Consider the following 27,829-nt stretch of genomic DNA (forward strand, 5'->3'; position numbering starts at 1 on the left):
TGCGCTGGACCCAATCTTTCTTACTTGAGCCCGCGAGCCGCGAGCTTGACAACTCAAGTTAAAGATGGCGGCCAACGTGGAACGAATTCAACAACAATTGCAAACGGAATTAGAGAAATACAAGGCTCATCAGATTGGTACGACTAGCCATGTTGTACACTAGCGACTAAATGTTGGTTTGTGACCCACTGAATGTGTGTTTTTACGTTCTTACCGGCAGATTTGCAAAAGTCAGTAAGCACTCGACAGCAACTCGACGCCCAGTTGTCAGAAAATACCGTGGTGAAAGAGGTAAAGTTGTCTTTTCCTGTATCTTCTCGCGTTACTGGGAACATCCTTATGTTAGATCCATTAAACTTGGCAACAAAGAGAATGGAAAGAGACAAGGTTCACAACTCGTTAGGTACCTTGCAAAGACAAGGGCAAAGCATTGCAATTATGTGCATTTGGTCTGTCTGTCATTGTTCAGTGAGACAGCACCAAACTGTGACTGGAAAATATTCTATTGCTGGCATGTACTGTACACAGGGGGGGTGCCTACTGTACACAGGGGGGGGTGCCTACTGTACACAGGGGGGGGGGGGGGTGCCTACTGTACACAGGGGGGGTGCCTACTGTACACAGGGGGGGGGGTGCCTACTGTACACAGGGGGGGTGCCTACTGTACACAGGGGGGGTGCCTACTGTACACAGGGGGGGTGCCTACTGTACACAGGGGGGGTGCCTACTGTACACAGGGGGGGTGCCTACTGTACACAGGGGGGGGTGCCTACTGTACACAGGGGGGGTGCCCCCTCCCCTGGCCACTGAAAAGTGGGTCATTTTTCATGGAAGGACCATCAAATACTACATATGTCTAGTCACCCCACCCCCCCCCCCCCTTCCTCAGCCAATCCTTGGTATGCACCTATCGAAAGATGCAGACATTTCCCCAGTTAACTTAAAGAACCTTGTTCACTCCTAAATAAATGGGGACCTTAGCTGGATTTCATCTTTTCCTGAGCATAGTGTATATAGTTAGCATATAGTTAGCAATTTAGTGTGAAACACAATAAAGCGTGTCTCAATTAAGTGAATTAAGTGTGAAACACAAGCTCATTGTTATTTTTAGTCTTATTGGCACAGCCATTGCTGTCTGATTTACCCTTATAAACAAGCATTATCAGGTTTGAACATTAAGGGCAGAGCCATATAGGGTGATAATATACTTAGAAGCAGTGGATGACAAATTTATTTTGTTTTGGATTCCAAGTGTATGTCTTATTTTTAGGAATTGGACAAAATCTCCTCAGATGGTAATGTGTACAAGTTGATTGGCCCAGTGCTTGTCAAACAAGACCTGGAGGAAGCTAAGCAGACTGTTAGCAAGAGAATAGATTATATCAATGGAGAGATGTAAGTATTGGTGTTCAAATAGAATTCAAAGTTCTGGTCTGTATCTATGAAAGTGCAGTTTCTCTGTACCATGGAGAAATAACTCTTTCTAGTCCAACCAAAATATGAAACCACTGGGAAGTGGAGCCTCCATTGTTATGACATGATCATAATTTCAAAGAAATAGCAGGTCATTTATGAGATGGTGAATTGGCTTTGGCTATTACAACGGACTAAAGGAAATAGGAAATATTCTTGCTGTTTGACTAAGAATGATTAATTTCTTGGTTTGAGTGCACTGACTTTGATCCTAAACCAGTCTTTATTAAACAAAAAATTGAGCTCCTAAAATGCTATTGTTCTTGATTTTAATTTTAAATAAAAACTCTTATTCACAAAACAAAACAAATTCTGAAAGCTCTAAACTCCATGAGGAACTGCTTTGCTATAATTAAAACTATTGATCTGTGAACTAATTTTATAATTCAAAAATTCCCTTTTTGATTGTGCTTTTTGTTTTTATAGAAAAAGACAAGATGGTATGATCAATGAAATGGAGAAAAAGCAAACAGTGAGCAGAGAAAGTCTGAACAAGTTGCAAAATGATTATCAACAATTCATGACAAAAGCTGCAATGAAAGCATAAATCCTAGCATTACAGCAATGATTGGTTCACTACACATGTTTACAGCAATGATTGGCCTACTACACATTTGAAATTTCAAAAAGCATAAGTATATGGTCTCATAGGCCCTTGATTCTTTTGGTGCATGTTAAGGACTCGCTTTTAACATTTCTGCTACCCCTCAAACTTAGCTATGTCCAACTTAGGGGTGCCTTTTCAGTTATCCTACCTGACAGCATTTTGATGTAACATCAGGTCAGCGGGTATGCTGTTTTGAAGATCACAAAATTAGCCAGACTAACATTATGGGTTCAAACATTTTGTAGGCTAGCATACGCGTTCTCAGGATTGGCCGAGGGGCGGGGAGTGCGCAGTCATCAGGTATCATATGGAAAAAGCATGGAATTCGAAAACTCGTTAACAAGAGATGACCCACTTTTTACCCACCAAGGGGGGGGGGGGGGGGGGGGGGGGGTTGCGCACTCACCCTGCACACCCTCCTGTGTGTGCGCCTGTCTAGGGGGGATATTTTTCATGAGCCGTATTCAATGCAAATAAACTGAGTCAAGTCGGTATATACACTGTGTACCGCCCATGGAAATAAACTGAGTCAAGTCGGTATATACACTGTGTACCGCCCATGGAAAATAAAGCGAGTCAAGTCGGCATATACACTGTGTACCGCCCATGGAAATAAACCGAGTCAAGTCGGTATATACATTGTGTACCGCGCATGGAAAATAAAGCGTTACAACATAGCAGAGCACAGCCACAAGACTTCATTTTTCACTTCGTTTATAAAATCTTGAAAAAAAAAATTGCACTTGATGGTTGGTGGAGTGTGTCATTTCTGAGAGCAACGTTTTTTTCTGTATCTTTACAGTGTGGCTCTTTCATTTCTTTCTTCTTTTGGTTCGTTTGCGTGATAAGATATTTCATCTTTGACTTTATTTATGATTAACCCGATACCATAAGTCTTGTTTTTCACTTAATTTCAAACGAGTATCAGGAAAACTTCTCGAACATTACACAGAGAACAATTGAATTGAAAAAATAAATCTGCCTGAAATCGGCGTTTTTTGTGTCACCTCACCCATCAAAGAAATCCAAGGTTGTCACTTAATCTAAAACCTCTTATATTTCTTGTCATCGCCCTTTATAGCCTATTCCCACTAGGGAAGGAGACAGTAATAAAAGCGAAGCCTTATCAGTATGTTCTACGTGTGAGAAATACCGTGAAGCAAACCAAGAAATGAAACTCTTTTCTGAACTGACTGAAGTTGGTGTGATTCTTACACGCGTGGGTGTGTACAAAACGAAGACCTGAATGATCTGGGAAATAATACATTGTTAACCTTTGTTATTGACAAGAGTAATTTTTTTAGCATTCTGTAAAGAAAAAAAAAATAACGGCGTATTTATTATTATCAAAATGAAGTGAGCGAGGATATCTGTAAGACTGAGAAGTTCATCAACAGTCAAAAAGCTTTATTTCCCTACGAGGTTTTTCACCGGTAGCAGAGGCCGTTATGAAGCCTTTACTGTCTAATTTAAAACATTTAGCGAAATAGTTTTAAAATGAAGAACTTAGTTTTTACATAATAAAATGTAGCACCACAGCATGTAGATTCGGTAAATAACTTGATAGCAAAAATTGATAGCAGGTTTCATGATGTTTGCATTTTAAAAATATCATCTAATCATATTTTCCTATATAAGACTAGACATCATAGACGCAAAAGTGTAAAGAAATATCTCGAAACATCCTCTGAACAAGCGTGTCAAAGGATTTTTGATAATTCAACCCAATTCTAAAATACACTAGTCAGGCACCAACCAATCTAGTTTACAGGGTCCTCGTTTCGGGGCCCTTCGTTTTTGGGTCTTCGGTCTTCGTTTTGTACACTTATGGCCGTAAAATCATGCTCAACTCGCCCATGAAAACAATGACCCTAAAAAAAGTGACAGTTTTCTAAAACCCTTTTCGTCCTCTAAAATCCTAATAAAAAAACCTGGATTAATCTAGGACTATGATCGTTTCTAGAGACATCTCGTAAGAAAACCCGCCGGAGAGGAAAACATTTGTAATCTTACTTCTGATATTGTAATTTCAATTATTTGATGCACCTACCAATGTTTGGCCGGTGGGGGGAGGGGCGGGGATTTGGGCCAAATTTTGGAGCCAAATCTTAAGATATATCCTTACCTCGGGCTATATTATTGTGATCAAATATCCCTTGCCAAGGGATAGAGATAGCAGCATGAATAGTGTAAAACACTGAAACATCAAGTCTGCAAACATTCCCACATCCAAGAGTGTGCACCACACTTAACGAAACACTAGATCAATAGATCCTACCCCGGGAAAAGATGGGTTCAATAAACTTCTCCCACGCGATAACTAAACATGAACGTCAAAATCCCTGCCTACGGGCCAGTTTAACCTATCAAACCCCACCCTTTGCCGCACCTCCCCGCAACCGGCATAGCATTTGCATCACTAACGATACTTTTCTTGGCTATGGTATTATTACTGGGATACCTGTGGTAGCCCAGTCATAAAATGCAACTGTTTTTTTTTCTTCTCGCGATATGCACATTCTTGCGCAATACCCCAAGAGCCTTTGCGACACAATCTGCATAATTACTGGGATACCTGTGGTGGCCTTTTTTAGAGGTAACATGCCAGTAGTCATGTGTTGTGTAAGACATGTAAAACTATGAAAATTAGTACTTTGTTGCTTTTTGGGGTATTTTGGTCCTTCCTTTACTTAAATAAGTTTCGTTTCTTCCTGAAATAACTTTATCCCTCATATTGAATGAGATTTTAATTTTAAGGAACATTTTCAAAAAAATTTTAAAAGAAAAAGTCGACAACAATGCAGATTTATGTTTTTTAGAACGATATTTCGGCATGCCAATACCTACCTTCTTCAGGTTATAAATGAGTTACAGTGGCATGTTACAGCTAGTATATGTACAAAGTTCATTAATAAGATTAACTAACAAAAGATAAAAATAGTAATTGAGTAAGGAGTAACTTATGAACCCCGGTCTTAAATAGGGTGGTGTGGATTACTAAACAGCTAAACGGTTTTTTCACCCCGGTTGAGGCCACCGGGTTCAAGAGTGCCAGCGCGAGCTATCAGTGTGGCTTCTCTTGCTTTGCGGATGAGCTATGTCAGAAGCCACACTGATAGCATATTCCACTTTTCCAAACAACTGTATTTCTTACACGCTGGTGTGAATAAAAGGTAAATCCTTTTTTAAAAACGAGTGAAAGAGCAAGAGTTCGCCTTTTTTTTTACTTTTGTTAATACTGAGATTTATTCTATTGGGCCAATAAACCTTTAGGTGCGCCCCTGTTACCGTGGTCTTGGCAAATTGACTCAATGCTATAACCTCTGAACTGTTTTGCATTGTCTAGAAACGCTCCTCCTACATGTGATTGATAAATTGGTTTTGCAATATGATTTATATATTAGGCCCCTCCTACAAGATACGCCCCTGTTACCGGTTGTCTCTGAAAAATGACTGAATGCTATAACCTGTTGACATCTGAACTGTTTTGCATGGTCTAGAAATCAAAACGCTCCTCCTACGTTAGTGCATGTGATTGATACATTGGTTTTACAATATGATTTATATATTAGTATATTATTATATACTAATATATATAGATTTATATTAGGTGGTCTCGGCAAAATGACTTAATGCTATAACCTCTGAACTGTTTATATGGTTTAGAAATAGACACTTCTCCTACGTTGGTGCATGTGATTGTGACATCGGTTCGTCTCCTACATGGTTTACTTATTAGGCCCCTCCTACAAGATACGCCCCTGTTTCCGGTGGTCTCGGTAAAATGACTCAATGCTATAACCTCTGAACTGTTTCGCATGGTTCGGAAGACACCGCTCCTGCTGCGTTAGTTGATGTGATCAAGAAATCAGTTTCACCTCCCAACATATATTTTACAATAAACACAGTCACGCGTATAGGAGCTTAAACACCATTTCAAATATCCATCACATAAGAACTATTTTATGCTAAATTCACGTTATTTCACGAATTTACCTCTCGTCGTGTCTTAATATATTTGTCCCCTAGAACCCCCTTTACTGGTATTTACAAAGCGGAAAAGACCCTTCCATGACCTTTGAACTTCCTAAAAAAACATGGCCCCTCCCTAAAGCGGGTGACTGATGAGTCATCGGTTTCGCCAAAGGTTTGTGTCGAATGACTCGTGAAATATTCACCAGTTTGGATGATACTTAAGACCCTTCGATTGAAGTCATATCACACGAGCCTGTGCTTCTAAGGGTAGAAGTATGGCAAAAGCCGCCATGATGGTACGGTACGGTTTAAGTGTGACTGTTCTCCTTCTTCTGCTTCCTTGTGCCTTGTCACGTTTACACGCAAGAGGTGCCATTCGCATACTCACCGCTTCATCAAAGAAAGTAGAACAGGCATCCGTTGTATTGAGTGAAATGAGCATGCAACTTGGCCTTAGCTCGCGTTCTATGACCATCAACTCCATCAACCAAATGAAACGCGGTAAGTCTGAGACAGGAAATAGGTAGCAGTTTTAAAATAGTTAATAATATAATCTTCCATAAAATATTGGTCAGTTTTGTTGTATTGAAAACTTTATCATAAATCTTCGTTTGAGACCATGTCATTTGTATCCGTCGTTTTACTCACACGCAAAAGGACGAGCCTTGCAAACCAATCTTTCGGCTCCTTCAAACGAGAAGGAAAACGAATACTTTCAATATAATATAATTGATTAAATATCTGACTTTTAACATCGTGGATAGTTTTTTTTTTTGTAAAATTTCCTTGCAATTGCACCGTTCTACTTTTTCTGATCGACAAGCCGCTTGGTAAGGCTCTTTATCGGCTGTAATGGTCATTTGACATGACATCTGTAATAGGTCTCCTTCAATAGCAGCCTCTTTAAAAGGCCATTTATTTTTAGCCACTTCTGTATTTATTTCTATTTTATTGCCTTAGGGCCGTAGCGGGGGGTGGGGACACTTAGGGACGTGCCCACCCGATAGATGAAAACCTTAAGTCGTTTGCAAATATCATCCTTCGTGTGTTACTGATATGTCACACAACCCGTCGCCATATTATCTTGCATTACCAGGTGAGAAGGAAGCAGCGATGGAGAGCTTGAGTCAAGCCATTTCAACGCTGGCGTTACTTGACGTGGCGGGTGCCGGAGTCGTGCAAAACCCTTTTACATCCTTGATTGTGAACAGTATCGCGACAAGACAAGAGATGTCCAATGTCAAGCTTGCACTGGAGGCTTATAACGAAGCCATTACTGATGTGATTTCGGCCAGCGACGCAGGCGCGGCCACAGTACCCGACGAGGCGAAGCTACTCGATAAGGTAAAACGTTACGTCAAACCAGAGGATTCCCTCACTCAATGGGTAGTTTTCCAAAAAAATATATAGATTTAGGCACTGGCTAAAAGCGAAGCACGTGTACATTCAATTTGAGCCAGATAATATATATACTAGTCAGTAACCGAAATAAATCAATTTTAGGTCATTCAGAAACAGAATAGCAGTATATTCAATTTTGGAATTAACCAATTTCAGAAATGAGAAAGCCCTGATGATTTTGTTTTCTCACCCAGGCAAATCTAAAGAAACATCCCCTTTAATCCAACTTTTCTTGCAAACACCCATAAGCACAGCACTCAATAGACTTATTGATGTCCTAGGGCACTCCCCCAAAATGTTTTTAGCTGTGTTTTTTTATGAAAAATACAAGCAGCCCTCACCTTGTGATGCTTGCATCAGCACAGCGACAAGGGATAAGAGATGGGCCTGCAAAGCACTGTTGGACTGTTATTTTATATCTTATATTGAAGATTTATTGGAAGTTAAATTGATGTAACGCGAAATACCCACAAGGATACAATAATCATGTCTACGGGCATATGATTATCATTATTTCGCAATGTGGTTGTCCATGTCAAGGATGACCAAGACGAGGAACGCGATGGCATAAACGTTGAGCAAGCCGAATGGATTTAAATTCTAAATTAAGTCCATGATTTGCATAATGATTTGCATAATGAGGGCACATTCGTAGTTTCTTTTGAATCCAAGGCGTGCTAAACCAACCCCTCTTTGTTTTTTAGCTAAAAGCGCAAACAGTTTACCCAAGTCATCACGCTGGCAGCGTCATCCGTCAGCCCTACCAATAGTTTTACAAAATTTGGAACAATATTAAAAAGATGATTGGATTAGCCCGAGTTTACAACTTCCAGGGACTATTATGAAGGATTTAGGTTATTCTCCGTGTAATATTCATTTCTTAGTCGTCGCGTTATTACAATTTTTTTGCGATTTTTAGTCGTCGTGTACTAACAAATCCTGCGCGTACCTTTTTATCAATATTTATCAATGTGGTCCGCCCATGAAGGATTTCCATCGATTTCAACGCCAAGGCATTTTTTGGGATGTACATGTTTGATCATTTTTTTTTCGTATTGAGCCTTCCTCACATCCTGGCCACGGCGTACCAAACCAGCGGCCACACTTAGTCGCCTGTGTTCCCTAATCGAGGCATACCTCAAGGTACAGAGCTTGGTGCACTTTGTTTGCTATATTGAACAAGCTGGAACAAGCTAGCGAGCAGTTGGCCATATCGCATCAAAATAATGACACCACCATCTATGAGGTGATTCTTATTAAATGCACTCGCCGTGTATAGCAAATAATATTTGCAATTGTGCCGCAGGGCGGGGAATAAGGCTCAACCCAAGAAGTGTAAATAATTTCGTGCAGTATCGAACCTCGCCGGTTAATGCCCTGCAACTCATGGGCTCGGTGACCAAAAGGGTTGAAAGCTATAAAATCCTCGGAGTACACCAGATCCATCGTGGAATAAGCACGTCGACAATGTAGTTCAAACAAAAGTCCTTAGGCTCTGCGGCTACTTAAAAAATCGGCGGTACAGGACCTTGATACAATTTACTGTGGACTCTTTATCATTATCTATTTATGATTGTATCGATTTATAATAAGGTTTTAAGGGATAGCACTATATATTTTGCTACTTTGGCAGGTTCTAAAAATATTGTGAAATTTCAGGCTTAACGTTCTTATAAGAAAGTTCTTAAAAAGCAAAAAGAGTGTAGTTCTATTCCTTCTTATCGTATCGTTTTGTTTTTTTGTTTGACTTCAAATGTGTAGATTGAATAAATTAGAATTCATTTATAGCGCTATATACATAGAACATACTACAACTTTATTACCTGTGCGGATTTTTTAACTCACTTTCATATTCATATATTGGTATTGATTTAATATAAGTCAGTATCAACTAACAATCAAATTTTCTCATGTAAACATGCTTGTCATTGTCGACTGCCCGCAATAGCGAGTGATCTTAATATATTTGTCCGTCTGCCGGCCTTGTAGACTGTTCATGATAATAAGTCTTTATTTTTGTCTAAGGTTTCAGAACGGCGTGCTAAAGCAATCGCAGAGTTCAAGAAGGCAGTGGAAGGCCTCCCTGACACTAGCGACATTGTTAAAAACCTTAACAAAGCTGCAAAGTGGAGCAAAGCCTCCCTGGAACTAGCGACATTGTTAAAAACCTTAACAAAGCTGCAAAGTGGAGCAAAGCCTCCCTGGAACTAGCGACATTGTTAAAAACCTTAACAAAGCTGCAAAGTGGAGCAAAGCCTCCCTGGAACTAGCGACATTGTTAAAAACCTTAACAAAGCTGCAAAGTGGAGCAAAGCCTCCCTGGAACTAGCGACATTGTTAAAAACCTTAACAAAGCTGCAAAGTGGAGCAAAGTGGGCACAGCTCTAGATGCATTCGGTGCACTGTTTGACGTCGTTGCCATCGGTATCAACGCCTGGGGACTTGACATAGCTGTCCGAGATGGAAATGTACCAGGCATGGTGTCTGCCAGCTTGGGAATGGGTGCAGGTCAGTTTATGGTTATAAGATTTGACCAAAAAAACAGTTTGATGTTTGTTGTTGCCGAGTCTCCATATAATGAATGTAATAATTAGACGGGAGGACTGTTTTGACCGAGGATCGTATCTTTAATCTGGTAAGTTAAGTGGTACAACTGAGAGTAGTAAGTGTGAGTTGGAGGTTTATAATCTGGTCCTATTTGTAGCAAAACAGGTAGTACGTTTGATTGACAAGCACTGACCACGTGTGCAGAGTGCAGTGATTGGGCGGTACTTGACAATGCAAACAGTTACATCAGATATCATTAACTGTCGGCAAAATCAGCGATAACAAAGGAAAGCTTTGAAAAGGATTTAAGGATACAAAACGAATGCCCTTTGCCATGAAACTAAGGTATTCGGTAGGAAAAGTAAAGAGGTAACTTTGGAGAAACAAATATGTAACTTGTAATCGAAAGTTACTGAACGAAGGGGGAAAGAAGTGGTCGCTCAAGTAGCGTAGGTGTGGTGTTTGCTGACTTAGATTAGCATAGATAATCGGATTGCCAACACAGCAGAGCTAAGCACCTCCTACTTGAGTGTGGGGGATCCTACGTGCTGTGCTTATGATACAGATAATCAACGTCCGACATCAAAAGAAACTGCATCAACAGAAGACTCGTTAACTAACTGATTTAACGGAAAGTAGAAGACAGATGAGTTCCGAAACATGGTGCGATCCCACAAAGGTCATTATTTCGCTCATCCTTAAAATTAAACAAACATCCTCCTATGCTAAAAACTAATAATGTTTCAAGAATACTTTTAACCTTGATTTATCCTTAGAGTAATTATCTTGACTTGTATCTCCTTACGTCCTTTAACTACGTTCAAACATAATCTACCATAACATGAATATAAAACTACTAGCGAGGACTAGTTTCTTTGGTTACCACAGGTAGCCCAGGCTCACGGCGAGTGTAGGTTTATTACAGAGTTTGTATGAGCGAACAAATCTCGTTGAAATAAATATGCTGAAAATAAAACAGGAACTTGACGTTGCTGCCACTCAAACCCGCCATTATTTGCCATTCTAAGGTTTTTTAGCCAGCCGGGGTAGGTTGCTTCGCATCAGTTTGACCTTGCCTTATATCTCTGAGTCTTCACCGACGTCCCTCCAAACCTAATTACCACTCCAACTTATAGAAAATGCCGAAATAAAATCTGTCTATCTATCATTTATCTATTTATTCATTTTTTTGTTTATTGTTTATTTTTCTTTCATTGTCTGCAATCAATTCTATCTATAAACGCAACGGACATCCTCGGTACCGTATATCATGCAATAAGATAACATGTATTTTTTTCATTTTATTTTTTTGGGGATTGGAATGATTTTTTTTAGCGAATCCCTAACGACGATGCGAAGCACCCCACCCCGGCTGGTAGAATTTGGCATGGCGTGTATTGTCTTTTTCTCCACGAAAGGCCCATCGAGCGTCGCTATCACGAATATTTTCAAATTCAAAAGAAAGATTATCCCCGCTCAAGCGGCAAAACGGGGACGAATAGACGATTTAAAAGGTATGTTTGGAAAGATAAATATGTGTGCTATGATGCTGCGAGGTTTGTTTTGCCATGCGAGTCTGGTTTTCGAAAGGATCGGTGGATTTGTTGAGCACTTTGGAATTTGGCGGTTGTCGGAGTTTGCAACCTTGTCTATTTTATATACAGAAGGCGACGGGAAAAATTCGCAGCGGCTAAAACAGCTTAAAATGGCAAATAATAGCGGGTTTGGGTAGCAGCAACTTCAAGCTACTGTTTTATTTTCAAATCAGCATATTTATTTCAACGAGATTTGTTCGCTCATACAAACTCTGTATAAACCTACACTCGCCGTGAGCCTGGCTACCTGTGTGGTAACCAAATCCGTTTACCGATTGGCGGAATATTGTGCAGTTAATAAGAACTTATTTAGAAGTACTAGAAAGCTGTATAGTGTATAATTTAAAATGTAAACTTTGTTGTTTGCTGAAAAAAGCAAAGTTCTTTTTGTTATTTTGGGGTTCTTCTTTAGAATCACATTACTATATATACCTATTCTCTTCAAACAATAAACACTGGTTTTGGTGAAGCACGTCAACATCGAGTTACGGTTGTGCTGTATATTTTCTAACTACATCTTTCTGTTATGCAGGTTTGGTTGGTATTGGTACGTTCATCGCCGTTTTGAAAACTGGGTCCATTTTTATCGGGCCTGTCGGAGCTATCTTCTCTGCGGTACTTGGCCTTGCTGCAACTTTGATCGACATCTCCTCAGCTCATCCTTCTAAAAAGATAGAAGAAACACTCAAATCCCTAAAAGCCCTGACAGCCGCTTGCAAGGAAGAGGTTAAGTCTTCGGCATATCCTCTTGGCAAATTTGGAGATATTTACGAATCCAACCAAGCAATCTTGCTAGATATCGCCGGTATGCCAAAGGGGCCACTCAAATTCAGGAAAGCGAAGACAGCAGCTGACGAAGAAGGGATTTTGAGTGCTGGAGAATTTCGCACGATTGACGGGTCAGCCTTTTCCAATAGTTATTGGAGAGTGGGTGGTTCGGAGATAATCGGGTATGACTTTTACGGCAAACCACCAGCAGCACCACAAAGGAATTTTGGAGTATCCGTTTTTGTGGATACCAATTTTGTAAACGAATCGGGCACGCCTTACAAAGGAGTCGACATTCAAACCTATAATGAGGGATACGAGAACTATTACGTGCACGACCATGTCAGTATTGAAGACTACGAGCATCTAAAGCCAGGACAGAAGGTGAAAATCTCTACAGGCTCGGGATATGACGTGATAGCAATCAACGGTCTGATTGGGAAACTTGAACCACAGTTTACAAACGCACTTGATGTTACCGAATCGCAAGGGACCGTCCAAAAAGAACTAACATTCGGAGGTATCTCAAGATCACATCGCATCATCAAAGGAGCTTACTTCAATCGCGTTACAGAACGAGTGGGGTTCTTTTATGGACAAGATAGAAACCTGCACGAGTTTGGCACCGTCAGAGAAGTTGTCCAGGTCCATGGAAGTCCCTTTGATGATCGCATTATCATGCACGGCGAAAATTTCCGAGTCGAGCAAACTCGAGGAAGAAACACCTACGAGTTCGACATTCCACAGAATGTCAATCCGAACGACCGTCTTACTCAACAAACGATTGTGGATAACAGTGATTCCCATGCCTTGATCCGAGTCAATCATCAAGGCAACGTAAAAAAAGAAAGCTTCAGCTATTTGGATAAGGTAAGAGAGAAAGCAGGAAGAGCAGGCATTTTTTTTCTTTTCTCATAGGTTCGTGTGTTTTTTTTAAGGCTATGATCATCTGGTTCAGGGATGTAACAGGAAGATTTTGGAATCCAATTTATAAAATCAGCCTCTACTGCAAGAAGGAGCCACGTGTTGCGCTTATCCATTGGTCAAATTTATCGGAGAAAAAGGACAGCAAACGGATCGAACTAGTCAAACTGAGCAAGACTAGAAAGCGTCAATTTGACGGGGAGACGTACAAATTTGAATTCTTAAGTGACCTCACTACTGGAACTGATAGACAAGACCTGGTCAAGATAAAGAAGCCAAGACACCGTAACACCGCTGTGCAGACGATTGACATGCGCGAGGGTGCTAACCGATTGATGCTGACTGAAGATTTGATGAACGGATATTCGATAAGACCCGGTAAGTAGTACTTCCTTACATGGAGTGAGATGATGATGATGGTGGTGGTGGGAATGATGGTGTATTTATAATTATAATGGCATTAATATGAATATATTTGCTGTTAATCGACACGAAGTATTTTCTCTTATTATATTAACTATATTAACTATATTGTATAGAGAATCTAAAAATTGTGGACAGTGTTTAATCGCCTAGGAATATTTAACTATTAATAATTCATTAAAGACATTATTCGATTTGAAAAGTTTACCCCCATGTTTTGCATAAGCTTAAAGCATACCATAGGATATTTTATCATATTGGAAATAAACCAATATAACAGGAGTGCTACCGGTATTCAATATATCAAGTTTCATTATAAATTATCTTTATTTTATTCTAGAAGAATATTTAACATGCTACGCTATACGTCCAAAATATTTCCTTCACTTTTCTCTCTGCCTTTTTTGGTGCCCTGTGTTCAAAGTGTTTGGCGGGAAATTTGTGCGAGTTAGCACGTCGACATTCAATTCAAATGCAAGTTTTTCCAACACATTTGTAGGGCATTGAAAAGCACGAATCCCTGCCTTATCGGTCCGGTCTTGGTGGTATTTTTGGTGGTGGGTTCCATTTTTATTTTATGTAAAATGTGAAACGAAAGTATGTGGCTCTATGTAAGATCGGCTGAGATTTGATTTGTCGTATACTTATATATTAAGAAGTCATATTTACAAAGAAAACATGGACCGACAGGACATCAGAATTGAATCTAACAATAAACGGAAGTTGAAAGTTGTTTTAAATCAGTTTTTATTCAATAGTTTAATCTAATATTTAAGTACTTATTTAATCTATATTATTGTGGCTGTTTTAAAACGTCTTTGAAATGATTGTTTACATGCGTTTGGTGTCGTGCAAGACGCAAAGTCTTCAAAAAGTGATATCCTGTCAACATTGTGCTTTATTATTTTTTTTTCGCCTGGACATTAACTGTAACTGCTTGAAAACCACGAAGTTCTGGACGTCAATGGTACTTTTGGCTGTGAGCTAGAAATACTTCTTGGGTCTCTGTGGAGGGCTCCAAAATGGCGCGTTTGCAAGTGCTTTCTCTCGCTAAAAAAATGGTGAATTGCAGCTTCTCTTTGCCTGATCATTTGAAAGTGGAAACGTCTCCTGATACACCCTATTAGCTAGGGATTGTGATTCGTGTGGTTCTTTAGTTTTCTAGTTGCTGCTTTTGTCCGTGAGAGATGCCACACACTTTTTCCTTAGCGTAGACATAAGATTCGTCCGGTTGGAATACATGTTTTCGACTAGGGAGCACCCAAAAAAGTAGTCTTATCCAAGAAATGCATATATATGTATTGTATCATTTGTTAAGCTGTCACAATCTGATGAAAAGACAAAAGGTATGTATATATACAGCCGTTTCCCGAAATGTTGTCCTATCTGGAGCGAGTAATTGCGTAGGAGACGATACTCGGTTTGCAGAATACAACATTTTCGGTCAATTTCCTCATCATATGTATTTTCTCTTTCAATTGACAAAGGATATAATGTGAGTTTAAGGTTGGGGAGTTTAGTTTGGGGTTCCAAAATATGTAAAGAATTTTTCGCGCGATTCAAAAGCAGAATTACGCGCTCTTATAAACTAAGTATTATAATCGGAGTTGTAATCTAATTTTAAAATAATACCACTAGACTTTTTCGCCCCCAATTTCATTAACTAGCTAACTTAGCTAGTATCTGAATTCCCGATTCGTAAATAGATTTCTGTAAATAATAAGAACCTCAACTGATGTTCATCATTCTTTACTTTTAATATTTTGTAATCTGCTTAGTAGCCGCTTTTACCCCTGCAAAAACTGACAGTGCGGCTAATTTGATGAGTTTGTTATATTTGGCAATATTTGGCTTACAAGCTGCAAGTATTCAGTTTATTAACATCACACGCGATGTACTATGTTAATAATAATATTAATCGTAGAGGCACAGGCTTCTCACTCGCGTCATTGAAGGGTTTTCTAAGAACAAATTCAAACGCAAATAATTAGCTATGAGTTATAGCGGAGTGCGAAGCCCGATAGGTATAAAAAAACAATGCGACTGATTTTTTTTGGTCATCGTGCGAGAGTCCTACGGTTCTGCCCCGCAAGCAGTAAACACGCTTCGCTGACACAGTAGCGTCCACTCAAGAAAAACGCAAACTTCCAAACATCTAAGAAGCGGGAAAATTATTTGAGAGGCTCTATTAAAGTCATGGACTGCTTAAATCAAAGAATCTACAATTTCCTCTGACAACAACAAACTGGCTATCATACGGCGGAAGATCGATTACACTACCGATTCACAACAAGCGATAAAAAGAAAGTCTACGAAAATCTACGAAAGTCTTTTTAAGGTCTTTAAAAGGTCTTTTAAAGGTCCTTAAAAGGTCTCGGTAAAGGTTAACGACGTGTCGGCGGAAAATTTTTTTGTCGCGCCCCGATTTTCACTACATGTACAAATTATATATCAAATAAAAGATAAAAGATTGAATTATCTCCTGCAAGTTTTATTTTTTCAATAGCTAATTCCGTGTTTAAGTTTTGAGGCCTCAAACTCAAAAGTACGGAGTTAAATCTAGATCGTAATCACCATCGCGTTATTGCGCATGGACTTGCACGTAATGGCATCTCAATGACAGGTAGATGATCTACCAAAGTGTGTGAGGACTTTTTGTTATTTGACACTGTCAACAAAATATCACCAATCAAAGTTGGAAATCCCATTTCTGGCGAAATCTGGACACGAAAAGTGCTATAAAAGCGATCTTCAGTCGGAAATCGAAAATTCCCCACACACTTTATGACATGGCATAATTATCTATCAGATCCCGAAAATTTGAAGGCGATGATCAGATCCCGAAAATTTGAACCTAATTCCTCAGAACCGAATCAGAACCAGAACCTAAAAACGTTCAGGGGGGGGGGGTACTTTAAAAAAATAATAAAAAAAACCTTTTTAACGAGTAAAATCAGCTAGAATCGATGAAAAGGCATTATATAAAAATAGTTTCCTGAATTTATAGCAACTTCTGTAATTTGTGTGCATCCTAGACTAATGTCTGATTAGAATCCCTTGTCTGGTTTCTGGTTTTAGACGCTTGCAAATTTCTATGCAATACGCAAGGAAATAGCAATAATATGCATTTCTAAAACGCTTCTAAACCGATTTAGCGCTTAGTTATTGCTAAGTTTTTAAACAGCAATCGTCTTCATTTGTACTTTTTGGCGCCGACATAATGAATGCTATGAACTGTGAAGACCACCCAAGTGGAAGTCAGGCTTGGATCACACGCTTGGACGTCACGCTAGCTACATCAACTACAGTAACTGCGCTTCAATCACGGAAAGTTACCCAAATATAAACTGGACTCAAATTGACGGAATAAAATCAAATCATCCGAAAGAAGGGGATTTTTTTCCTTATTAGATCTGCATATTTTTTGGACCAGTTTCTGATCTGTTCAAACAAAATAAATAAAAATAATAAAGAAAGAAAGAAAAAAATGTTTCTACAAGCTGCTATTCATACGAACAAAATCCAAATTCGATTTCCCGTATTTTTTATTCAATTGTATTAAGCTATGTGTAGGATCGCCTTTTCAATATTTCACGCTAGTGATGACTGAAATAGAAATTTAGCCTAAATCCGCTAAATAGCGCAAAAATTGCTGTAAATTTTTTTGACGTATTTCCAGCCCTACTCTGCAATTCTATGTAGCAAATAGGTAATTTTGATTTTCTTTTTGTTATTAACAATTACCCCCCCCCCCCCCCCCCCCTTGCTATTAGGTTCTGTTTCGGTTCTGTTAAGGTTCTGATTCGGTTCTGTTCAGGTTTTAAGAAATTTTAGGTTCTAGTATCACCGCGGTGCGATATCTTAAAACCCGTCGCGAGGTTACTCCCGACAAGCTCAAGTTCTCGCCTCAAAATAATACGCTAGAAAAGTCAAAGATTTGGCGTGAATTCACGGTCATCCGGTCACGGGAAACAGCAAAGGCCCATTTCAGCCGTCTTAGAATGCGATTTATCGAAAAACATTTTTTGCAAAAATAAAGTTTAAGAAAGAACTATTGATACAGGTTTTGCAAAAACCACAAAAACAAACAGTGGTGTCAAATTCACCTTTACCAAGACCTTAAGACCCATGTCTTAAGACGGAGAAATCGTATACAATAAAGCGGCAAAAGTATGATTATTAATGTTGGTTTCTCGCCGACTTGAAACGAATGAAACGGTACGTTTTCTTATCGTATATGTTCAACAATTTTATCGCTTCTGATTGAGTACTTACTTTTTTGTGTTCAGTTCAAGTCTAAATTTAAACTGTAGTTTCCTTTACCGTATGTATATATATTTTTAGACCATCTTTTCAATGCCTTCAAGACCTTCAACAGTAGAGTCACGCGTTACTCAGCTTACAACAGTACACGCATATCGGATCCTCACTATTCCGTCACTTTCCAAGTCTATTGCACCTGTTCATATTGCTAATTGCAAGCTCACTCAAGAACAGCCGTCGATTAACCATCACAAAACCTACAAATTAATTATAACATTACAGGAGCGCAAGTATCTTAACTTCTGTCAAACTACTAAATCTAGATTCACAACCAGCCACCATCCACGGTCGTTCCATTACGGGTAATCAACCAAAGCGGCAGTCTCCGTTTGACCCAGGAATCATTTGTAAAAACATCATTAAATCCCAGGAAAACATTTTTGATCATCTTCTTCTCGAAGAATTTGATCTTCCCACAGAGACACCGACCAGAACAGTTAATGCCATCATGAGTATGGGAACCTGGGTTACCGTTCTCCTACTCTTTAACCTTGTGCACACTAACGAACGCCCCTTGGATAACTCTGGCAAACCACTAACATTCTACCCAAGTTCTTTAATGCTGGGACATCATGTTAGACCCTTGGTCTTTTATAACGATACTCGCCTAATTCACCTATCCACCACAATGTACGACGTTACCCCTAACACACCTTCCCTCATGGAAAATACTTGCCATAATTTCCTAGCAGAGTTTTTTAATAGTAACTTTCGAAACATTCGCTCAGTCCAACAAACGGCCCTTCGCCTTTTAAGCTCAGCCGGATATTCCAATTTGATTGAGTGCAATTCATTTTTATCACGCCTTTACAAATACGATACTGGATTGGATTCCTCTATGGTTGTCCGAGAGTTTTCCTCGTTGTTCATTACGAGAAAATACGCCATCATTTGCGCCAATCAACTAATAGAGCGAAAATACATTCATTTGAACGAGGCGGCATTCATTTGCGCAAAATGTATATTCAATTTGGAATTTTGCATAATAATGATGAAGGTGGCGGCGGTGGACGAACGGCGTTGGTGGTGGTGGCAATGATGATAATGATAATAATGTGTTATTTATCGTTAGGCGGTCGCACCCTCCACTTGAAGAATAAGGATGGGGAATGGGTACTAGAGATCCGGGATCCGAGTTCAAGCGACCTCCGCCATGACGTCATCATCAAGAACATAGAGCAGATTATCAACGAGTACTTCGAGAATGTTCTTAACATGCCTGATGCTGAGCCAGACACGGATCTCGGCGCATTATACATGGAAAGCAAAGAGCTGATTCCACCAGAATAAAGACAAGCATACTCTTCAATGATGATATCTGGACCAAGCATACTCTTCAATGATGATATTTGGACCAAGCATGCTCTTTAATGATAATATCTTAACCAAGCATGCTCTTCAATGATGATATCTGGACCAAGCATGCTCTTCAATGATGATATCTGGACCAAACATTCTCTTCAATGATGATATCTGGACCAAGCATACTCTTCAATGATGATATCTGGACCAAGCATACTCTTAATGATGATATCTGGACCAAGCATTCACTTCAATGATGATATCTGGACCAAGCATACTCTTCAATGATGATATCTGGACCAAGCATGCTCTCAATGATGATATCTGGACCAAGCATACTCTTCAATGATGATATCTGGAACAAGCATACTCTTCAATGATGATATCTGGACCAAGCATGCTCTTAATGATGATATCTGGACCAAGCATTCTCTTCAATGATGATATCTGGACCAAGCATGCTCTTCATTGATAATATCTGAACCAAGCATGCTCTTCAATGATGATATCTGGACCAAGCATGCTCTTCAATGATGATATCTGGACCAAGCATTCTCTTCAATGATGATATCTGGACCAAGCATACTCTTCAATGATGATATCTGGACCAAGCATACTCTTCAATGATGATATCTGGACCAAGCATGCTCTTCAATGATGATATCTGGACCAAGCATTCTCTTCAATGATGATATCTGGACCAAGCATACTCTTCAGTGATGATATCTGGACCAAGCATACTCTTCAATGATGATATCTGGACCAAGCATACTCTTCAATGATGATATCTGGACCAAGCATGCTCTCAATGATGATATCTGGACCAAGCATACTCTTCAATGATGATATCTGGAACAAGCATACTCTTCAATGATGATATCTGGACCAAGCATGCTCTTAATGATGATATCTGGACCAAGCATTCTCTTCAATGATGATATCTGGACCAAGCATGCTCTTCAATGATAATATCTGAACCAAGCATGCTCTTCAATGATGATATCTGGACCAAGCATGCTCTTCAATGATGATATCTGGACCAAGCATTCTCTTCAATGATGATATCTGGACCAAGCATACTCTTCAATGATGATATCTGGACCAAGCATACTCTTCAATGATGATATCTGGACCAAGCATGCTCTTCAATGATGATATCTGGACCAAGCATTCTCTTCAATGATGATATCTGGACCAAGCATACTCTTCAGTGATGATATCTGGACCAAGCATACTCTTCAATGATGATATCTGGACCAAGCATGCTCTTAATGATGATATCTGGACCAAGCATACTCTTCAATGATGATATCTGGACCACGGACCAAGCCTATATACGAGGGATTTAAAACAGGCGAACTGCTACTACTCAACTTACGAGCGATCACTTCACAAGAAAGTGCTTCGCGCAAGGCTATTTCCCCGCAACAAGTTCCCGCCAGACCAAAGTATTCTTACAAAGTTATTATTTGTCTGTGTTTTTTCTGACCAAAAGGAATTGAAAGTTGCCTGATAGCACAAAAAAAAAATATGCCAAGTAAACAGAGAGGCTTCTAGGCTGTAAACATGACAAATACCAATCCATTACTTTTGCTCCACGTTCACCCTAAAGTCTTCTTGTAACATAGAGGTAACAGGTAGACCGTTGAAGCCGAGGAAAAACTACACACAAAATTTTCTACACAGAAAAATACCAGGCAAAATGCCCACCTCCCACCACAAAAAAGGAAAAACATTCCAAAGAAACAAACAAATCTCCATATTCGTGTGACACCCGTCATGCTAATAGCTAATATCCAAAAGCCCCCTGTTACAGTATTAACGAAGAATGGACATTAAAAAAAGCACGAGCATTGATTTTCATGGCGTCTCTTTATTGTAATCGTAGGGTTTCGTGGTGTTAGAATGGTAGGACTAGTTTGTTTTAAACACCGTAGATTAAACTGGCTCCGCCCTTTTCTCAATTCTTAACACATTGACCCCTCAACCGGCCTGTACCGGCTTGGAGAAGACACATAACAAAAAAAATTAATAAAAGCAAAATAAACACAACGAGATGAGGAAACGCAGTCATCAGTCTATGGGATAATTAATGTTCTTGGTGCAATGCATCCAAGCAAGGTGCAGTGTAACTACCTTCAGCCCAAAAATAGCACAACTTATTTTGCAAATTTCAAATCGAACAAGGAAAAACAACAGAATCGACCCTCTCAACAAAAAGCTCAAAATACCACAAGGGAAAGATATCAGCAAACACAGCTCAAGACACAAATACATACCTTTATTTTGATCCTCCAGGTCCATTTCCATGGCCTCAAAACGCAATGTCCACTTCTTGAAGGCTCCGTGGATAATTCACGAGGGGAGGGCCAGTCAACCGTCTCCTTAAAGTCACTCTCCTCAAACCACAACAAATAAATTCCAGGTCATACAGCCCCATAATAGCAGTAGTGTAAACAGTGTTGGAATTAATTTGGTTTCAGCATTTACGCATTTACGAGAGCTGTGGTGATTTATTACGATTTTTTTTTCTTATCAAGGCAAAGCCAAACAAGAAAAAATCCTCATGAATCCTTTGCTTGCAAATATCCATATGCAAAGCACTCAAATATGCCACAATAGACTACGTGATGTGCTAGGGCTTTCTCCTAATACGCTAATAGCTGTATTTTTATGGAAAATAGAAGCAACCATCAAACTGTGCTCGCATTAGCACAGCGACGAGGGACGGGACCGCAAAGCACTGTTGGAAATCTTGGATACCGCTGACTAGGTGCAGCGGTGTTTGAGTTTGACGGCCTGTATAAAACTCAAAATACGAGGTATCTGTTTTCGGTCTGTTTTATTGTAAATTCAGCTCAAAAATAGCCAGGAGTCTATGTGTTAAGCGGGATTTATAGCTAAAACATGATAGAACTAATGCAGCCGCATATATATATATATATATGAAATCTTGTACACATCTCAAGGATCAGGGCCATGGCTGCCATCTGAAAAGTGTTGTGAGTAGTCCCATATATGGAGTCACGCCATCACGTGACCCACTATTGTTATGTAAGCTTGCCATGTGCTTTATTGAAGGAATCACTTCAAAGATGCTTGTTGAACCCTGTAGTTCGATCATAACAACAAGTATTCCAATAACTGCATCACTCTGTACCACTATAGAAGCTGTGTTTTTACACTCAGGGTTCCCATGAGTCCGAGTCAAACTGGCGTCGGTGTTCTTTGTTTCTCCCCGTTGCTGATTGATGGATTAGATGAGTGACGTCGTCGTCGCTTTTTCTTCTTTCTGGTGGCAGCGGCAAGTAGCGGTTTTCTCTCCAAGCTGGCGTTGTTTGTGAGACTAAAACGTGAATTAGAATATGAAACATATTTTATCTTTAAATTATTTTTAATTAGAAAACACACACGTTTATTTTCATTTTTTCTAAATGTTGAGAAAGATTAGCCTATACTGTCCTAATAATTTAAATTAAGCCATGAAGAAACACAATACCTTATCCAAGAAAACAGCGCCCAGGCAGCAGAAAGCACCATCTAGAGGGTGGAAATGGAGACATTCAGTAGTATAATAAGTGGGACGTGTCGTCTTAAGGTGCTGAATACGAGCAGCAAAATTGTACAACTTTTGTAGAAGCCTTGCTGCAAAACTCAAACTTTTGTCGCAGCAATTTTTTTGTTGCAAGTTGAGAAAGTTTGCTCCAGAAAGTAGAAGATGGTTCTATTTTTTGCAATAAAACTTGGAGATGTCGCCCGTATTTCTACATCAACCTAAATTGTCTCGCAGCAAAAAGACGTCAAGCATACGCAAGCAGTTGCATTATCGTTTGTGATTGGTTGAACGAAAGTCACACATCAGTGTCACGGAGAAAAAAGATGACTGATCAACAGCACGAACCATTCTATCCTTTGCTGCGACAAAAAGTTGTTCGCCGGTAGTAAAACTCGCAACATTGCCAAATGCTGTAACAAAAGTTGTACGATTTTGCTGCTCGTATTACCGTACCTTTTGGTGTTGTCAGACTTATTTGCAATTAATAGTATAGTAAGTGGGACGTGTGGTTTGACAAACATGCATTATTAGATCTCATTTATCGTATTTGATCAGCAACAGCCCCCGAAAACTCTAATTTGTTTGATTGATGCGTTTCCATATATCATAACTCAGTTAACTGGGGATCAGTTCTCCCTATATTTCACATGGGCACCTTTCAGTTGTGAGCGACGCTGCAGCGTATTTACGGTACTTACCAAAAAAAGAGCCAAGGACGCCATAACCTTAAAGAAATAAGGTTTTCAAAAAGATAAGAATGTTAGATGATGGTCATTAGATAACCTTATTTCTAACAACCACACATTGTCCTTTTGTTTGTCACAATATTATTCATATGAGGGGAGCTTCAACACGACTTTCGCACAACCAAGTTTTGTGCAAACAGTACAAATATAAGAACTTTCGTGCAAACAGTACAAACATAACGAGCTTGAACACGACCCTCACACAACACTTCTCGTACAATCCCAAGGAGGTTTAACACGACACTCACACAACCACTTCCCGTACAATCCAAGGAGGTTTTGTGCAAACATAAAGAGCTTTATTTAACACGACACTCACACAACCAAGCCCCGCGGAATAAGCGCCAAGACAGTTGCAGACACACCCCGTGCGAAATGAAACTGGGATATTCCAAGACTTTCTGTAATATCCTTGAATATCTCACGATATTCATCTTAGAACATCCTGCGATTTCCTAGGATATTCTAGATACAAGGTGTGAATTTTCACGGTAAATTTGGACCGATATTCCAGGATATTCTAGGATATCTCAAAAGGCATAGTCTTACTTTAAACAGGATTTTCTACGATATTCTGGAATATCCAATTGGATATAATGCGATTTTTTGGAATATGCATTAATGTGACAGGGAATGCATAGATGCGTTGTTCCTTTTGCGATAAAGAACGATATTCTTTGACAATATTGGATTTTCTTTGATTTTAGTGAATGCATAATCGGATTTTATTAGATTTTTCGGAATTGAAGGAAATTGTTATTGTTATTGACATATTGTCATTTTGCAGAATATTATACGCTTTTCTTGGATATCCGGTAATTTATTACAAATAGCTAGCAATATTTTCCAGCAAATAATTTTATTTTTAGAATACAGAACAAATTTACAATTATCTCAAAATTTGATAATCAACTTTATAATTTTCGGATACAACGTGAACAGTGACTTCTATAACGTTATAGAAATCAGCAAAAATCGTTAAAAGACAAAACCAAATTCGACAAAAAGTTGGTATACAACAAAAAGTGCAAGGCAAGCTAAAATATCTCTATGATTAAAAAACCTACTTAAGCGGACATTTTACACCAACAATGGACATTTCACTTAGCTTTACTGAAGACTTTTTTGGTTTTGTCTTTTAAGGATTTTTGCTGATTTCTAATCAGCTGGTCCATTTTCTCATCAGTCATTCCGTAATTTCCCCTCATTGCACCTGCAAAAATAATGATAGTTGCAGTTAAGTAAGTGATACCTTTCTGCATTTCTCGCACTGTTGTGAATTACCATAAATTATCTGCATCTTGTTGCTGGTCCTTCCCTTCCCCTTCAGTGTGCACCGCATGAGCTCTTCTTCGGTAAAGAGGTCTGACAGGAGCCTCTTCACCCCTTCCAGGGGCTTTGACAGATATTTAATTTTCTGCTTTTGTTGTGACTGTAAAGAATAAATTGAACAATTAATTGAAAACAGCTAAAATCGGTGTATAAGCAATCAGGCGTGTATATAGTCTATACGAGTTCTCTGTTCCGGTTATATTGTTTGTTTTATGTTTTATCGACGTACCACTGGACTGGGCTGATCCTCTGCAGGAACATCTTTGTAAACCTATAAAAAATACAAAAAAAAAAAAACAATATTCTTTATGTGATAACAGCGGAGAGGACTATTACAATGTACAAAAACCGCACAGTCACAGCCTTTAAAAAATCCAAAACTACTTGCTGATAGTGTTATATTCACTGCATTCGGCTACTAATATATGATACATAATTAACAAAATCATAAAATCCAGGCCGGGCACGAGAAAAGTACCGAATTTGAATTTGTGCCTAAATATTTCCTATGTTTGAGAGCCAAATTCCTCGTATCCAGGGAGTGGATTCAGAATACCGAAGCCGCCGTTTAAGCAACAACAACCATTTCGTTTTTGTCATAAGTATTGAAACTTCAGCATAATCACACGGTGTAAACTCACCTTGAGTTTTCTTTTCAGGTTTTTTACCTCTTGTTTAAGTTTAAGCACTTTGGACCAGACAAAAGCACTTAAAATTAAGCGCGTTTTGCCGGGACGATCGGGGTAATTACCGCCCGGGTCTACAGTATCCTTAAGTGTTTACTTTACGTTACTTCTAGGTATATAACATTACATTAACACTAATATACTATTTTAGCAAAGTATTATCAATTGTGTGAAGGTTAATTAACTAACAAAAACATTCACGTAAGGGAGGCGAAGAATGCATTTAATATTCTGTGGATTTTCCTATTCTTATAATGTTACCTCGGTCAACGCTGTCGTTGCCTCCCTCAAGCAGCTCGTTTTCAAACTGCTTGCCTTGCGCTGTGAGTCTGAAATCCAAATAAAAAAACTGCAAGTTGAGATATTATTCTGAAATTGCTCCGTTTTAGCACTGAAGTCATAATACAGAGGTGCTGCACGCTCTTACTTCTTACGGCCCGTTACAAAATAGAACGAAACGCCGTCGAGGTCTACCGTCGCCCTGGGTTCAAATACTTCATGCTTTTATAAGAATGTACTCCGTAGTTTAGAACTGTAAAGCTGCTTGTGCTTCCAAACGTCCGCCACCAAAAGCAAGAGTATTTACAAATCACGGAGGAAAGAAATCCAAAATCGAGCCAGACAATGCCGCAAAAGATAATAGCATCGACGTTCCTCAAGAAACAAAAGCCAATGCGAATGTGAGCATGAGGAGAAATACCGTAGGAACTCAGACTGAATACCCGAAATATTCTCTGCGCTACCGTTGCTTAGTTCTATTATTATATTAGAGACCTTACGCAAGAACGGGACGGCATCAAGAATGGCGCGCGCGCTCACGAACTGCTCACACAACACGGCGTGTCGTCCGCGACGGCAAATCTAGAACGGCATTTTCCTATTTTCGCGTTCTACATGCGCTGTCAGGACGTCCTTGCGTAAGGTCTCTATTTTATAAAGTAAAACGATAAAAACAAAGAAGCCTAACTTCGACTTACCGAAGTTTTGCAACACTTCTGCCTCGTAAAGTCTTGGTGTGTTATCTGCTGCAATGCAATGAATACCACCGATACCAAACCACCCTGGCGCAAAACTTCACTTCCCCTGAGAACTGTTAACTCGCAACGATCCTCTGCGTTGTTCAGCCACTCCACAACAACAAATTTATTGGAGATCATTTTGATTTGATCACTAAAATTCGATAAAATTCCCTAAAATCACGGAGATTCGCTAAGAAAATGCAACCGGTACAATCCAACGAGAACCAGTACAAGTCGGCGACATCCCAGGCAGCCAGCAAGGGGTGAATGACGTATGCAAAATAGCGGATTCTGATTGGGTGATGTTGATTACAGAACGTAAGATAGTGTCATAACAAGCCGCACGCTCTTAACAACGGAATTTTTGACCCCGGCCCCTGTGGAGATCGATGCTTTTTCAGCATCGATCTCCACGGGGAGCGTCGTTGGCTCGGCATTCCAGGTAACACTTCGATCAACTAATCTCAATACCTGTCAGAAGAATGACAACAATAAAAGCAAAATGCAAAAGTTTGTATCATTTAAGGGCTTGATTCACAATGTTGATATAAGTCTACAGCGGGCCGGAATTAATTTGGTTCTATATGATTATTTATGAGTTTCTTAATAACTGACCTTTACCCACGTGAACCTCGAAGGATATAGCGCAACATCAATCAGAGGGAGGAAATAACCGAGTGAACAATCAGCGAAAAAAGGCAAAATTTGACGGGACAGAAACACTCATCGGGTGATAAAAATAAGCAAAAATATAACTGGGCAAAAAACACTCGGGTGTTAATTAGCAAAAAAATATGACAGAGCAATTCTATGGCTATTCTATTCTATCAGGGGATCGCGTTTAAAACAAACAAAAAATATATTATGATCATTTTGAGATTCAATGTCCAATTCCACGGACGAATCACACCAGTTTTTGAAAAAAGCGCGCTGTTTTACTGTGTTTCAAACAAAAATTTGACTTTACTAATTTGTGTGTTATTTATAAGTGATCATACGATTCGTAATTGCGCTCGTGTGCTTAAAATAGAGTCTCAAATTCGCCCTACGGGCTCGTGCAATTTATTATACTTTTTGAAAAATTACACTTGAACTAAGAAGTCACGTGACTTCTTATTTCCAGTCGCCTCTTCCAGAAGACGAAGTCGTACT

At 39.4% G+C, this 27,829-nt stretch overlaps 2 protein-coding genes and 1 long non-coding RNA gene across 3 annotated transcripts; 2 read left to right on the top strand and 1 right to left on the bottom strand.

Annotated features, from left to right (window-relative positions):
* The first annotated feature begins 8 nt into the window (after positions 1-8).
* LOC5501291 (prefoldin subunit 6) lies at positions 9-2,832 on the top strand. The gene is made up of 4 exons (XM_001622555.3): positions 9-137; positions 221-291; positions 1,271-1,395; positions 1,900-2,832. Exons 1-4 carry the CDS (start codon positions 65-67, stop codon positions 2,018-2,020), a joined length of 390 nt encoding a protein of 129 aa, XP_001622605.1. The 5' UTR covers positions 9-64; the 3' UTR covers positions 2,021-2,832.
* A 2,867-nt stretch (positions 2,833-5,699) lies between these two features.
* On the top strand, positions 5,700-21,195 carry LOC116608380. The gene is made up of 6 exons (XM_048731727.1): positions 5,700-6,556; positions 7,152-7,399; positions 9,482-9,964; positions 12,131-13,236; positions 13,305-13,668; positions 19,109-21,195. The coding sequence occupies exons 3-6, from the start codon at positions 9,934-9,936 to the stop codon at positions 19,324-19,326; spliced, it is 1,719 nt and encodes a 572-aa protein (XP_048587684.1). The 5' UTR covers positions 5,700-6,556; positions 7,152-7,399; positions 9,482-9,933; the 3' UTR covers positions 19,327-21,195.
* LOC116609422 lies at positions 21,192-27,093 on the bottom strand. Its single transcript, XR_007312620.1, has 7 exons — positions 26,636-27,093; positions 25,920-25,987; positions 25,202-25,243; positions 24,925-25,072; positions 23,593-24,853; positions 22,838-22,878; positions 21,192-22,684 (listed from the first exon to the last, which is right to left on the bottom strand). It is a non-coding gene; the product is annotated as an uncharacterized LOC116609422 (long non-coding RNA).
* Positions 27,094-27,829: the final 736 nt, after the last annotated feature.

Source organism: Nematostella vectensis, chromosome 8 (assembly GCF_932526225.1).
Source record: "Nematostella vectensis chromosome 8, jaNemVect1.1, whole genome shotgun sequence".
Lineage (NCBI taxonomy): Eukaryota > Metazoa > Cnidaria > Anthozoa > Actiniaria > Edwardsiidae > Nematostella > Nematostella vectensis.

Excerpts from the sequence above, each read along its gene's own strand:
- LOC5501291 (XM_001622555.3), top strand. The coding sequence starts at position 65 with ATGGCGGCCAACGTGGAACGAATTCAACAACAATTGCAAACGGAATTA. Across the intron at positions 138-220 it reads ATACAAGGCTCATCAGATTG|ATTTGCAAAAGTCAGTAAGC; the intron begins GTACGACTAGCC and ends TCTTACCGGCAG. Across the intron at positions 1,396-1,899 it reads GATTATATCAATGGAGAGAT|AAAAAGACAAGATGGTATGA; the intron begins GTAAGTATTGGT and ends TTGTTTTTATAG.
- LOC116608380 (XM_048731727.1), top strand. The coding sequence starts at position 9,934 with ATGGTGTCTGCCAGCTTGGGAATGGGTGCAG. Across the intron at positions 13,237-13,304 it reads GCTTCAGCTATTTGGATAAG|GCTATGATCATCTGGTTCAG; the intron begins GTAAGAGAGAAA and ends GTTTTTTTTAAG. Across the intron at positions 13,669-19,108 it reads CGGATATTCGATAAGACCCG|GCGGTCGCACCCTCCACTTG; the intron begins GTAAGTAGTACT and ends ATTTATCGTTAG.